We start from the raw sequence: 12,998 nt of genomic DNA on the forward strand, positions 1-12,998 counted from the left end.
ACCTGTGGAGTATTTTGGTGGGACGAATCCTCTCTTTCCCACACCTGGGTCTGGACCAGGGTTTGGCTCCCAGTACTATCAAAGGTCAGGTGTTTGGCCTTTCTATCTTGTTCCACAGAGCGTTAGCCTTTCATTCCTTGAATAAAACCTTTCTACAGGGAGTCCATTGTGGGGTACGAGTTCAACCCGTGGAGTATTTCCGTGGGACTAATCCTCTCTTTCCTACAACTGGGTCTGGACCAGGGATTGGCTCCCAGCACTTGTTCCAGAGACTGTTGGCCTCTCACTCCTCGATTATGCCTTTGTACAAAGAGTCTAAGGGACACGGGTTCCACCTTTCTGTGTTTAGGATCATGCTCTCAGAACTGCTTTGCCACAAAAGGAAGGCATGTTGATGGTAGGAGGGGTTACATAGTTACATAGTATTTGAGGTTGAATAAAGACATTAGTCCATCAAGTCCAACCTATTAGGATCTCATTCTAGGAGTACCTGTACCCCTGTATATTACGGTCCCTTAAGAAATCGTCCAAAAGTTTCTTGAACAATTCCATAGTTCCCAGGGTTATCTTGGGCTGGCCTACAGCTTTTTATTGTTTGGGTTATCCCGGGGTGGTCTACGGTGTCCAATCCTCCTGGAGACATCCGTATAATCAGAAGGTGAAATAATTCTAGTGTCTCCCAATGGACTTCAAGAAAAGTCCAGTACAAAAATCACATTGGAAAGAGTGCAGAAAGGTTGGGGCCCTTCACTTTTGGCAGATATCCTCTCACCTGCTATGTGTCTATGACAGGAAGTTAGGGGAGATTACCCGGCAGAGACACAGGAAGGAAAAACAAAACCTTACAGGAATTGTAACCCTTCCCTACTCCAGCCAACCCTAAACATAACGCATAATGCTTCTACGATACACTAAAACCTCCGTCATTGAAGGGGCAGTTTCACCTCCTTCTACCCTCCTCGCAGCACTGTGTTTGAGGAACCACAGGTACTCTTTACCATTTCATGCACAGCATAAAAAATGCAAGACACTTCCGCAATAGATTTCCCTTTTGACATTTTATTAGTCTTATTCTTGTGTCTAGAAATAAGATGCTTCTTGTACTTCCTGACCGAATAAATAAAACTTCCCTTAAACCGATATTTCAATCTTCAGTGGATGCTGGTGAAGTTCATTCGCCCCTCCCCCAGCTCCTTAGGTCTCATGGAGACTCCGGTGGCAAGATCTCTTCTCCCAGGTTCCCAACTCCGCCCCCGACCCATCCGGCTCAGCAAGTTCTATCCACCCTGTTAGACATCCGTTGGATATTAAGGCGAAGGTGGCCAGAAGAGAAGGAGAACTTGGCCAGAAGAGACTGGGAACAGCAAGCAGAACCTGTCAGCTCGCACCCATAACTAAAAGATTTGTTTTTGGATGGATTGACCCTTTAAAAAAAAAAAAAAGCCAGCTTAAAATAGAGATGAGCAAAGCAATTTTTGCGGGTATTGGGCAGATCTAATGCAGTAAACCTAAAACGATATTCTCCGATCAACACAGAAAGTCCAAGTTTCACAAACCATGTAAACAATTGCACATGAATGAAATTCCCATGCTCCTCGGCTCCATCTAGAGGCAGTAATACGCTGTTCACGTCATTCACGCAGCTATACTCTGTGCGAACATGTTATAAATCAACCACTAAATGCCATTCAGTTAGAGTTTACATCTACTTCAAGTCATTTAATGCTCCTCACCCTTTCATCTTGCAAGGACAGGCTTCCAATGGGAATGTCATGATATAGGGCAAGCGAAGCTAAACTCCGGCCCTCCAGGAGTATAGCTGCCCCCGATAGTGGGATAGGACAGGTTAGGTAAGTGTTCTATGAGAGCGGTTAAGAAAATGGCAGTGTTGATCCTCTGTATTCTAGACCAAACTGTCAACCACTAGCAGCCTAGTCTAGTATAAGCTTGGTGCCAATGGCTGGGAGCCGATCATGAATATTATAGTGTCTGTACGCGGTTGTCTAGTGTACGTTGGTCATCTGGGTTTTGTAGTGTCCAATCTTGGACTGTCTATCAAGTGAGGTCAGTCCACCGAATAGTAGTATTTTAGCTATAGGTGGAGTCAGCCCGATTTCTTATATGTCCTGGATACTCCAACATCGAGATCACCCTTCCCATATTTCCAACTCTGCTGTTGTCCACCTGGGATATTTGGTGTTCCCCTCAACCTCTGTGTGTCACAGCACCTCCCGTTACATTCTCCATAATGGCGGGAGCCCTTTGTATTTGGAACAGGAGGTGTGAAGACATTATATATCTATTATAACACCAATTCCTGGTTTGTGTTGTTTAAATACTATAGTTCTAAACCAATCACAACCTCTAGAGCCCTGGTGCCCATCCATCATGAGGGCCACATGCAGACCACAGCAGTCAATAGCGGGGGCATTTATTTGTAAAGGAGCTGTAATGGGGGTGATCTATGGCAGTTTTCTGTTTAATGTCCCTGGTCTTAAACTCCTAGTCTCCTGCAGCATGTGTCGAGTTTCTAATCACACCTGGATGATATCCACAGCCTAACCATCGCTAGTAGATTGGCAGGCTCAGAAGGTCTTCTGTAGTATGTCCAAAGTCTCCGACGGTCTTTGGCAGCGCATCCAAAGACGGTCTTCGGCAGCGCGTCCAAAGACGGTCTTCGGCAGCGCGTCCAAAGACGGTCTTCGGCAGTGCCTCCAAAGACGGTCTTCGGCAGCGCGTCCAAAGACGGTCTGCGGCAGCGCGTCCAAAGACGGTCTGCGGCAGCGCGTCCAAAGACGGTCTTCGGCAGCGTTTCTAAAGACGCTCTTAGGCAGCGTTTCCAAAGACGCTCTTAGGCAGCGTCTCCAAAGATGGTCTTCGGCAGCGTGTCCAAAGACGGTCTTCGACAGTGTGTCCAAAGACGCTCTTCGACAGTGTGTCCAAAGCCTCCGACGGTCTTCAGCAGCTTCTCCACAGTCTACGATGGTCTTCGGCAGAAAGTCCAAAGTCTTAGATGGTCTTCGGCAGTGTGTCCAATGTCTCTGAAGGTCTTGTGTAGTATGTCTATTGTCTCTGACAGTCTTCTGTAGTATGCCTAAAGTATCTGCAAAGTCTTATGTAGTATGACTGATGTCTTTGACCACCTTCTGTAGTATCTCTAATGACCGTCTTCTGTAGCATTACATATACTTATGATTAAATCTGGCCCTTTTGGGCTGGCAGGGGCCACACTTGAGGCCCTCCATACCTAATAAGTAGAGCTTTAGTGTAATGTCAGGTTAGTGTTAGGAAAAGGCTTGGACTAAATTTAGAGTTAAGTGTACAAATTAGTTAGTTGGGTGGGGGGGTTTAGGGTTAGGTTGGGGTGATTAAAGTTAAGCATCTTTGGACACCATAGTTCACCATCACCTACGGGCTTTGAGTATCGACAGTCCAAGGGCATCCAGTCAACTTCTTACATCCCAATGGCTGTAGATGCTATTCAACAGTGAACTATGCAAATCTTGACTCAACTTCGAGTCACAATGTCCTGGTCAATTCTTCTTTGTTACCAGGTTTTTACAGAGCGTGAATCTGGTAACGTAAACAGTGTCTGGACGTTCCCTTACAAATAAAAATGTGGACACTCCCAGAAGTGAAATGCGTAGGACCTTCAGCCAAGTGCAAACTAATTTGCTCATCCCTAGTTTAAGAAGGTATCACTTAAAATACCAGACCCTCTCACATTTGTTCTCCCTCTGGTGGTCGAGAAGATACGCCCTCCGGCCGAAGCTCTTACCGCATTCGGGACAAGAATAAGGCTTGAGTCCCGTGTGAGTCCGCTGGTGGGCCACGAGATTGGACTTGTCTGTGAAGCTCTTTCCACATGTCGAACAGGAATAAGGCTTCTCCCCCGTGTGTATCCGTTTATGGGTGACCAGATGGGACTTCTGCGTAAACCGTTTCCCGCATATGGAACACGGGTAGGGCCTGTCGCTGTTGTGGATCCTCTCGTGCGTGATCAGGTTTGACTTGTGCGCAAAGGATTTCCCGCATTCCGAACAGGAAACGGACTCCGAGCCCTTCTGGGCTTTTTGACGCGCGTGAAGCTTCGCCCTCTGGCTGAAACACTCGTTCAGATCGAAACACGGAGTCATGATATCATTCCAGGAAACAGAAGGGTCAACAACTGGACGGGGGAAGTCAGGAAAGCAACCCCCGTGTGTAGAGGGGTCAGAAGACAGATCTGCACTGTTCAGTATCGGATGGAAGCTCGGGGTGATGGTGCTCTCATCGGTCGAATCGGTTGTGACCTCATCGTCTTCTATTTCCACATCTGGATAACTTGTAGGACATTTGTCCGAGTTGTTCCTGATGTATCGCCCATCTGAAGGAAATAGGAAATGGAGGAATGGTTTAAGATGTTCTCAAAATATATTCTCACGTGGATGACGTCTCCACGAAGAGAACCTGTCACCTCCAAATACTGTCACGTACGGTCTTGTAGGCACATGTATATAAATGGGGAGGGGGGTTCTAACAAAAAGCGGACCATGATTCGGCCCTCTGCTCTATGAAAATTTACTCACCAGACCTCCTTGAATTTTAATTCACTACCTCTGCTGTAAAGACTGAACAAGGAGATGAGAGTGAAGCCCCCTGTACTGTGATGGATGAGAGACCCCAGAGAGTGTGTGTGTGGGGGGAGACTGGTAACACACAATGACATGATGTGAGGAGGAGAGCCGTAGTCTAATAGAGGCTGATGGCTCCTGACTCCCCCCCACTAGACACATTCCGTCCCCCCCCCATTACTGTCTACTGACAGAGGAGGGGGAGAAGAAGAGATTGTTGTAGTGACTGAACAAGGAGAATCTGGGACTCTTTTCTGGATTTAGTGTTTATTCCTCACCTGTGCTGATCTCTGGATGGAATCCATCTTCTTTATCCTTCATGTGTCTTTTTACTTCATCTTTGAAATCCTTCTGAGGGTCTGTGAATAAAGAAGAGAGTGAAGTCCCCTGTACTGAGATGTATGAGAGACCCCAGAGAGTGTGTGTGGGGGGGACTGGTCACGTCTCTTGGCTGGTAACACACAATGACATGATGTGAGGAGGAGAGGCGGAGTCTATTAGAGGCTGATGGCTCCTGACTCCCCCCACTAGACACATTCCGTCCCCCCATTACTGTCTACTGACAGAGGAGGGGGGAGAAGAAGAGATTGTTGTAATGACTGAACAAGGAGAATCTGGGACTCTTTTCTGGATTTAGTGTTTATTCCTCACCTGTGCTGATCTCTGGAGGAACATCATCCTCCTTACACGCCTCGTCACCCCTCACATATGGCTCCTCTTCATCATCTGAATCTTCCACTTTAATAACAACCACGTCTTGTCGCTAGATAATACACAATTGAATAAAATGCTTTTTTAAGCTTTACATTTTTATCTTAAAACTGAACTTCAGATATGAAATATACAAAATCGATCCATCTCTGTATTAATATGTCATTATTTGTTTTGAGGAAGCAGTTCACCCCATTTTGGATTGGTATCAACTTTCTTATAGCCCCTGCACAGCAAAGCTCCAGCTGGGAGAGAGAGAAGCAGCACCGGGAGCCAATCAGCTGTACTGCTAGGTTCATGTGCCAACAAGGAACATGCTGGTAGCAGGAGAGAGCACACTGACAAGAGGGATGAGCTCATCAGCCTGCTGCTTCACCTCTCACTGTCCAGTCACAGGGTAGGTAAGAGATGAGACCTTTAAATGTTACTTAACTGCAGAAGAGAAAAATCATGTCCCCTGCCTTTGTGCTGCATGAGAGAGCTGTGTAAACCTCAGAACTGGATAGACAGAAATAAAATTCTCTGGCAGGTAAAACAGCTCCCATCCATCTATGTATTTAGCTGCTTGCCTGGAGCTCAGCTTTACATCACCCTCAGTCAGAGAATGCTTGTACTTGCCACAAAAAACTTACCGGTACCGAGTATTTGGGCGAGTACACAATACTAGAAGTTCTAGTATCGGAGGCGATACCGCCGATAATAGAACTTCTGGTCAGAAGGAGATCTCCCTCTGACCACATGTGCCGAGGGAGCATGGAGCCGGCTTCCCTTCCAATCGTGCACGTCATGACCCGCCTCCCGGCTTCCTGACCTTCAGGAAGCCGGGAGGTCAGGAAGCCAGGCTGCCTAGCAACAAGTGACACCGGCTTCAAAGACAATTAGGAAGCCGGGAGTCGGGTCATGACGTGCCGCCCGGCTTCCTGATTGGCTAGGAAGCCGTCTTCACTTGTTGCTAGGCAGCCTGACTTTCTGATCGCTCAGGAAGCCGGACGGCACCTCATGACTCGCCGCCTGGCTTCCTGATTGGGCAGAAAGCAAGGCTGCATCGGCAAATTAAGCCGGTGTTCTTTCGCTAGAACACCAGCTTCACAAGCAATCAGGAAGCCGGGCGACAGGTCATGATCCGCCACCTGACTTCCTGATAATCGGGGCAGGATCTGGAGAGCTACTTTATGGAGCAGTGATGCAGCAAGGTACCTTACAGATGGCTAATAAAAAAAGAAATGACCCAACAGAGCTGAAGAAAAGACCTCCGTCCTCCTAGGACGCAACCAAAAAACGGAGGCATGCTGGGAGTAGGAGGAGTTTTTCTGGTCTATATAATCCTCCTGTAGGCGGCAGTATGAAAAACGTCCAGTGTCACTCAATAGGCGGATAAAGAAATCACTTAGCAAACAATGTCTTTTGGTACTGGCCAAGTTTTGTCTTCACGTACTGGACAACGTTGTCTAATTCTGCGAGGTTTACACGTGGACTCCCGTGAATGAATGGGACTGGGACATCTCTCTGGTGTATTTCTGGTAAGAGGTCCATCTGTAGGAAAGACACATTGAATATAGTTTGGCTGAAAAAGGAGAATCTGGCACTCTTTTCTGGATTTAGTGTTTGTTGCTCACCTCTGCTGATCTCCGGAGGGATTTCCTTCTCCTTATAAGACTCCTCGCCTCTTACATATGGCCCTTCGTCGCTCATATTTTTAACTTTAATCCCAAACAAGTCTTCAGCCTAAATAAAACACCGGGCACATATTATCAATTCTACATTACAATACAAAATGTATAGTTTACCATCTGCTGTTTTATATACCTGAGAGTCCTGAGGGATCTCATCATGTTCCTTTGTAGAGTCCTGGGAATAGAGAGGACGGGCCTGAGGGATCTCATCAAGTTCCTTTGTGGAGTCCCGGGAATGCAGAGGACGGGCCTGAGGGATCTCATCATGTTCCTTTGTGGAGTCCCGGGAATACAGAGGACGAGCCTGAGGGATCTCATAATGTTCCTTTGTGGAGTCCCGGGAATGCAGAGGACGGGCCTGAGGGATCTCATCATGTTCCTTTGTGGAGTCCCGGGAATACAGAGGACGGGCCTGAGGGATCTCATGATGTTCCTTTGTGGAGTCCTGGGAATAGAGAGGACGGGCCTGAGTGATCTCATCAAGTTCCTTTATAGAGTCCCGGGAATACAGAGGATGGGCCTGAGGAATCTCATCATGTTCCTGAGGGATCTCGTCATGTTCCTGTGTGGAATCCCGGGAATACAGAGGACTTGGACATCTCTCTGGTGTATACCTGTTACTGGATCCATCTGTAGAAAACAAACACACTGACTGAATACATTGTTTCTTTAAATCAGAGGATGTGTGTTTGCAGCACAGCCTTTCTCAACCATGGTTCCTCTAGAGGTTTCTAGGTTCTCAACCATGGTTCCTCAAGGAGTTGCTAGGTTCTCAAACATGGTTCCTCCAGAGGATTCTAAGTTCTCAACCATGGTTCCTCCAGAGGATTCTAGGTGCTCCACCATGGTTCCTCCACAGGTTTCTAGGTTCTCAACCATGGTTCCTCCAGGAGGATTCTAGGTTCTCAACCATGGTTCCTCCAGAGGATTCTAGGTTCTCAACCATGGTTCCTCCATAAGATTCTAGGTTCTCAACCAGGGTTCCCCCAGGGGTTTCTAAGTTCTCAACCATGGTTCCTCCAGAGTTTTTTAGGTTCTCAACCATGGTTCCTCCAGAGGTTTCGAGGTTCACAACCATGGTTCCTCCAGAGGTTTCGAGGTTCTCAGCCATGGTTCCTCCAGAAGTTTCTAGGTTCTCAACCATGGTTCCTCCAGAGGTTTCTAGGTTCTCAACCATGCTTCCTCCAGAGGTTTTTAGGCTCTCAACCATGGTTCCTCTAGGAGGCCCTTAGACTGTGAGCATTGAAGAATGGGTGAATAGATCTCCTGTCAGAGGGTTCCTCCATGGTTCCAGCTCCAACATCAGAGCCAGCAGCATGGAGCCAGCGGAGCCTCTGCTCTCTGACACCAATTAATATATTACTATGATTTTACCATGAACAGTAGATATAATACTTTTTAGGAGAAAATCCCTGAGACAGAAACATTATTTCTCCAGTGCTACTGGAGAAATTTGTTTGACAAAGGCTGATGTATGTGGACATACAATACTTTTCTCTCCTTTACATAAAAAATGAAAGTCTCCTCTTACCCGGTGATGTGAGAGGTGGTTGGTTTTCCATCACGACATCCTTGTACATGTCCTTGTATTCTTCTAGACACCCTCTTTCTTCTTTTGATAAATAGACAGAGACATCCTGACACCTTATAGGAACCTGACACACACAATGATACAGTCACCATCCAGACACATCCCTTGTCTGTTCCTGGATCATGTCCCAGAATTCCCGGCACCGCTCACCTCTCCTGTCAGCAGCTCGATGATCTTGCTGGTCACCTCTTGAATTTTCTTATCGTTGTCACTCTCTGGTTGCAGGGCTTGGGATGGAGGCTCCAGAACAGGCTGCAAGGCCTTCCTCAACTTAGGTGTAACCAAGCCATCAGTCATCTTGAAAGCAATATAGTTCTATATTCAATCAAAAATACAGAGTTACTCCACCACCAAACGCAAACTTAACCCTTTCATTACATTAAAATACATGCCACAGAAACGTCCATCAACTCCCTGGTCAGGACTGATAAAGCGATGTCATGTGACCTCCCAGAATCCTCCTCACCTCTCCGGTCAGGTCTGTGTGTTATTAATAGAGAGAAGAGTGATGTCATGTGACCTCCCAGAATCCTCCTCACCTCTCCGGTCAGGTCTGTGTTTTATTAATAGAGATAAGAGTGATGTCATGTGACCACCCAGAATCCCCCAATAAGTACTATCCTTGTCGCACTCCTTACCGATATGTCCCTTGTAGTGGGGGGTGCTCGCAGTGACCGCGGATGGCGCCGCAAATGTCAGCAAAATTGTAGAAATGTCACCAGCACACCAATCCTTTTAAGATAGCAAAAGCTTCATTTATTGAAGTTTTTTGTCATATGACCAAACAAGCGCTTTCGGGACCGCGCAGGGTCGCTTCATCAGGCTTTAGCATCGCCAATGCTAAAGCCTGACAATTCTACAATTTCACCCAGAATCCCCCTCACCTCTCCGGTCAGGTCTGTGTTTTATACTAGAGAGAAGAGTAATGTCATGTGACCTCCCAGAATCCTCCTCACCTCTCCGGTCAGGTCTGTGTTTTATACTAGAGAGAAGAGTGATGTCATGTGACCTCCCAGAATCCTCCTCACCTCTCCGGTCAGCTCTGTGTTTTATGACTAGAGATAAGAGTGATGTCATGTGACCTCCCAGAATCCTCCTCACCTCTCCGGTCAGCAGGTAGATGATCTCCATGGTGAGGTTTAATATCGTCTCAGTCATGTGACCGCGTTCCTTCTCCATCTTTGCTGACGAGCCTCTTCTCCTTACAGACGGGACGGACTACGACACCTCACCTGCAACTATGAAAGAGTGACATAACGAATGTAAGAAAGCCATCAGCGAGCGTACAATATCTATTTATGGGGTGGGGGGTTGGAAGGTTCTGGAACGGCCTATGTTGGAGAAGAAGGGGGGAGGGTAATTAACTCCTATGGCGCTGCCTGGCCTGCGCCGTATAATTACAATACTAAAATCTGATCCATTGCCAATAGCAACCAATCACCCATCCAACCGCCCTTCCAATCTATACTGACTGCAAACCAATACTGTAAGGGGAAGCTATAAGATGTATTAATAACAACATATATTCATATATATCAGTAAGAGGAATATCGTGTTAATAGAAGAACTATAATGACGAATCTGGTTATAATTAATGTTAGGCATCCAGGCCAGGCTGGATAAACGTTCCTCCACAATGTAGAAACACACCAACACTAAGCAAGCTTATTGTCTCCTCTCTTCCATTATTATTGTCCGCAGAGCGGAAATAAAACCCTCACTTCCGGCCCCTGGCCGCTTCACTTCCGGGATTGTGCGTTCCACGGCAGAGCGAGACACTTCCTGGTTTCGCGATCAGAGGTGAGTGTGTGAGAGAGGCGGGGCTCCTGTCCGCTGTGCAGGAGGGCGGCGGCCATTTTCTTGTCGTCTTGCAGATTGGGCTGCTGCTCGCAGCTCACGTTATTTATGGAGACAGAATGACAATGAGAGCGAAAAGATTCTTTAATTCACTGATTATATCAGATGTCAGGCAAAAAAAGTAGCTAATGTATTACTGTGGCTGTGCTGGTATCTGGGTGGACATTTTGTTGTAGCCAAAATGGCTTCTTTCCTCACAATTTTAAAGAGCCCTTGTCGGCCGACCATTTATTTCAACAAAAAAGTCTTCCAATGAGACTATATTTGCATTTTAGATATTGTAGACATGTAAGTTACATGTGAAAAAAAAGCCTCCCTGGTGTAGACATCTGAAAGCCCTGCGGCGGGTACGGTGCCCCACCCATCTTGGGTGTGATGTCAGTAGCAAAACACGTTGGGGGGGATTGACTCAAACTGGAGCTAACAGAATGTAGAGCAGCTGTGCATAGTAGCCAATCGGCTTGTTCAGATCAGCTTTAACAATGAGAGCTAGAAGCTGACTGGTCGCCGAGCACAGCTGCTCCAGTCTTGGTTCAATTCCCCTCAAAGAGTGATCTACCTCCTCCATTAATAGAAGCTTCTCCCAACCCGCCTTATGAATATTCAGCACCCGTCAAAAACGCGTCAGAAGCCCTCATTGTGTATAACAATGGGATAATCAAATGCTTTCGAAGGTCAAACCTCCCCCTTCATCACGGATCAAACCCCCCAGTTACCTTTGGTGCTCTTATTATGCAACGGATCCAGCAGTGTCCTCTCAACGTCCTCCGGAGTGCTGTCCCATGCCGCCATTTTCCTTCTTTACGTCACGGTCGGCCCGATGCCTCTTCCTTATTGGTACAGCTTGCCCCTATGAATGAAAGGATAGGGATCGCGCTGTACTGACCTCTTCAGACGCGGCCAAGTGCCCATCTGCAATCGACATTCTTCAGACGAGGGCCCAGGCCATTGCCCATCTGCATGGCCAATTACTGGCAATCGCGATGTGTAGCCGACAGACAATTGTTACCACCTGGAGGCCACAAACGAGAGTTTGTGGTAATATGTGGGCAATGAATGGGTAGTAAGGGCAATAGGGAATAAGAGCAGCATTACATATAAACAGGAGGCCAGTCCACCTCCACATGTGATCCCGGCCCAATGGAAGCCACTAGACTTGAATGGAGGCCCCTATTCTTCTACGGACGCCACTTGTCTTCTATGGAGGCCACTAGTCTTCTACGGAGGCCACTAGTCTTCTACGGAGGCCACTAGTCTTCTACGGAAGCCACTAGTCTTCTATGGACGCCACTAGTCTTCTATGGAAGCCACTAGTCTTCTATGGACGCCATTAGTCTTCTATGGACGCCACTAGTCTTCTATGGACGCCACTAGTCTTCTATGGACGCCATTAGTCTTCTATGGAAGCCACTAGCCTTCTACGGACGCCATTAGTCTTCTACGGACGCCATTAGTCTTCTACTGACGCCATTAGTCTTCTACGGACGCCATTAGTCTTCTATGGACGCCACTAGTCTTCTATGGAAGTTATCAGTTTCTCCGCCATTGAGAGGACGTGTGCGGGTAGAGGGAAATGCTTTAGAAAAGACCCTGAACCCGCCCAGCCCTCCCGGCTTTCTCCTTCTCCACGGCTCCAGCCACAATGAACCCAGAATAGCGATGGCTGGAGGACATTCAGTATCTTCCAGCCTGATGTCCCCGACCCTGGTCAAGTTCTTTAAATCATGGAGGCTCAGAATCACACTTGGGCGTTACTGATGGTGGTCTGTATGCACAAGCATGCTGCCTAGGAGCGCCCACTCCTTTAGACTCCTGTCCACTCATTGCTTGCATCAGGGCTGAGGGCTCTTTGAAAGATAAATTGAGGCAGGGTGCTTTGAGGTTTTCAGGAAGCAATGTACAGAACCCTGCTGCCCCCTCCCATCAGCCATGAGCAGCCTGCCTTGCATAGAGAAGCACAGGCAATTGCTGATGTCACTGGATCTAAACTAAGGACCCAGTGCTGATGTAAACTAGGTCTAAATTAGGGACCCAGTACTCATGTAACTGGCCTAAAATAAGGACCCAGTGCTGATGTCACCAGGTCCAAACTAAGCACCCAGTGCTAATGTCACTAGGTCTAAACTAAGGAGCCAGTGCTGATGTCACTAGGTCTAAACTAAGAACCAAGTAATGATGTCACCAGGTCTAAACTAAGGAGCCAGTGCTGATGTCACTAGGTCTAAACTAAGGAGCCAGTGCTGATGTCACTAAGTCTAAACTAAGGACTCAGTACTCATGTCACTGGTCTAAACTAGGGACCCAGTACTCATGCCACTGGTCTAAGCTAAGGACCCAGTGCTGATGACCCTTGACCAATCACAGAACAGGAAACAATATGCTGAAATACAGTCAATGAGAAAACATGCAAGTTTTTTTGATTTTATTAAAAAGGAGAGTGAAAGGAAGAAGAACTTTCCTCCCGAATACAATTCCTGATTCTGCATTAGTTCCAATAAACATAATCTTAAAGGAGAAGTATAAAACGTAATCGATTCTTAAAGTGCCAGACCT

The 12,998-nt window shown here is 47.1% G+C and overlaps 2 protein-coding genes across 2 annotated transcripts; both read right to left on the bottom strand.

Annotated features, from left to right (window-relative positions):
* Positions 1–3,651: 3,651 nt before the first annotated feature.
* Positions 3,652–7,843, bottom strand: LOC108788086 (zinc finger protein 567-like). Its single transcript, XM_018557819.1, has 7 exons — positions 7,763–7,843; positions 7,131–7,376; positions 6,941–7,049; positions 6,760–6,857; positions 5,265–5,376; positions 4,892–4,972; positions 3,652–4,366 (listed from the first exon to the last, which is right to left on the bottom strand). The coding sequence occupies exons 1-7, from the start codon at positions 7,841–7,843 to the stop codon at positions 3,699–3,701; spliced, it is 1,395 nt and encodes a 464-aa protein (XP_018413321.1). The 3' UTR covers positions 3,652–3,698.
* Positions 7,844–8,225: 382 nt separating this feature from the next.
* Positions 8,226–10,288, bottom strand: LOC108788087 (gastrula zinc finger protein XlCGF66.1-like). Its single transcript, XM_018557820.1, has 5 exons — positions 10,239–10,288; positions 9,690–9,820; positions 8,739–8,903; positions 8,529–8,652; positions 8,226–8,338 (listed from the first exon to the last, which is right to left on the bottom strand). Exons 2-5 carry the CDS (start codon positions 9,765–9,767, stop codon positions 8,226–8,228), a joined length of 480 nt encoding a protein of 159 aa, XP_018413322.1. The 5' UTR covers positions 9,768–9,820; positions 10,239–10,288.
* Between the last annotated feature and the right edge of the window lie 2,710 nt (positions 10,289–12,998).

This window comes from Nanorana parkeri, unplaced genomic scaffold (assembly GCF_000935625.1).
Source record: "Nanorana parkeri isolate BGI_ZX_2015 unplaced genomic scaffold, ASM93562v1 scaffold305, whole genome shotgun sequence".
NCBI lineage: Eukaryota > Metazoa > Chordata > Amphibia > Anura > Dicroglossidae > Nanorana > Nanorana parkeri.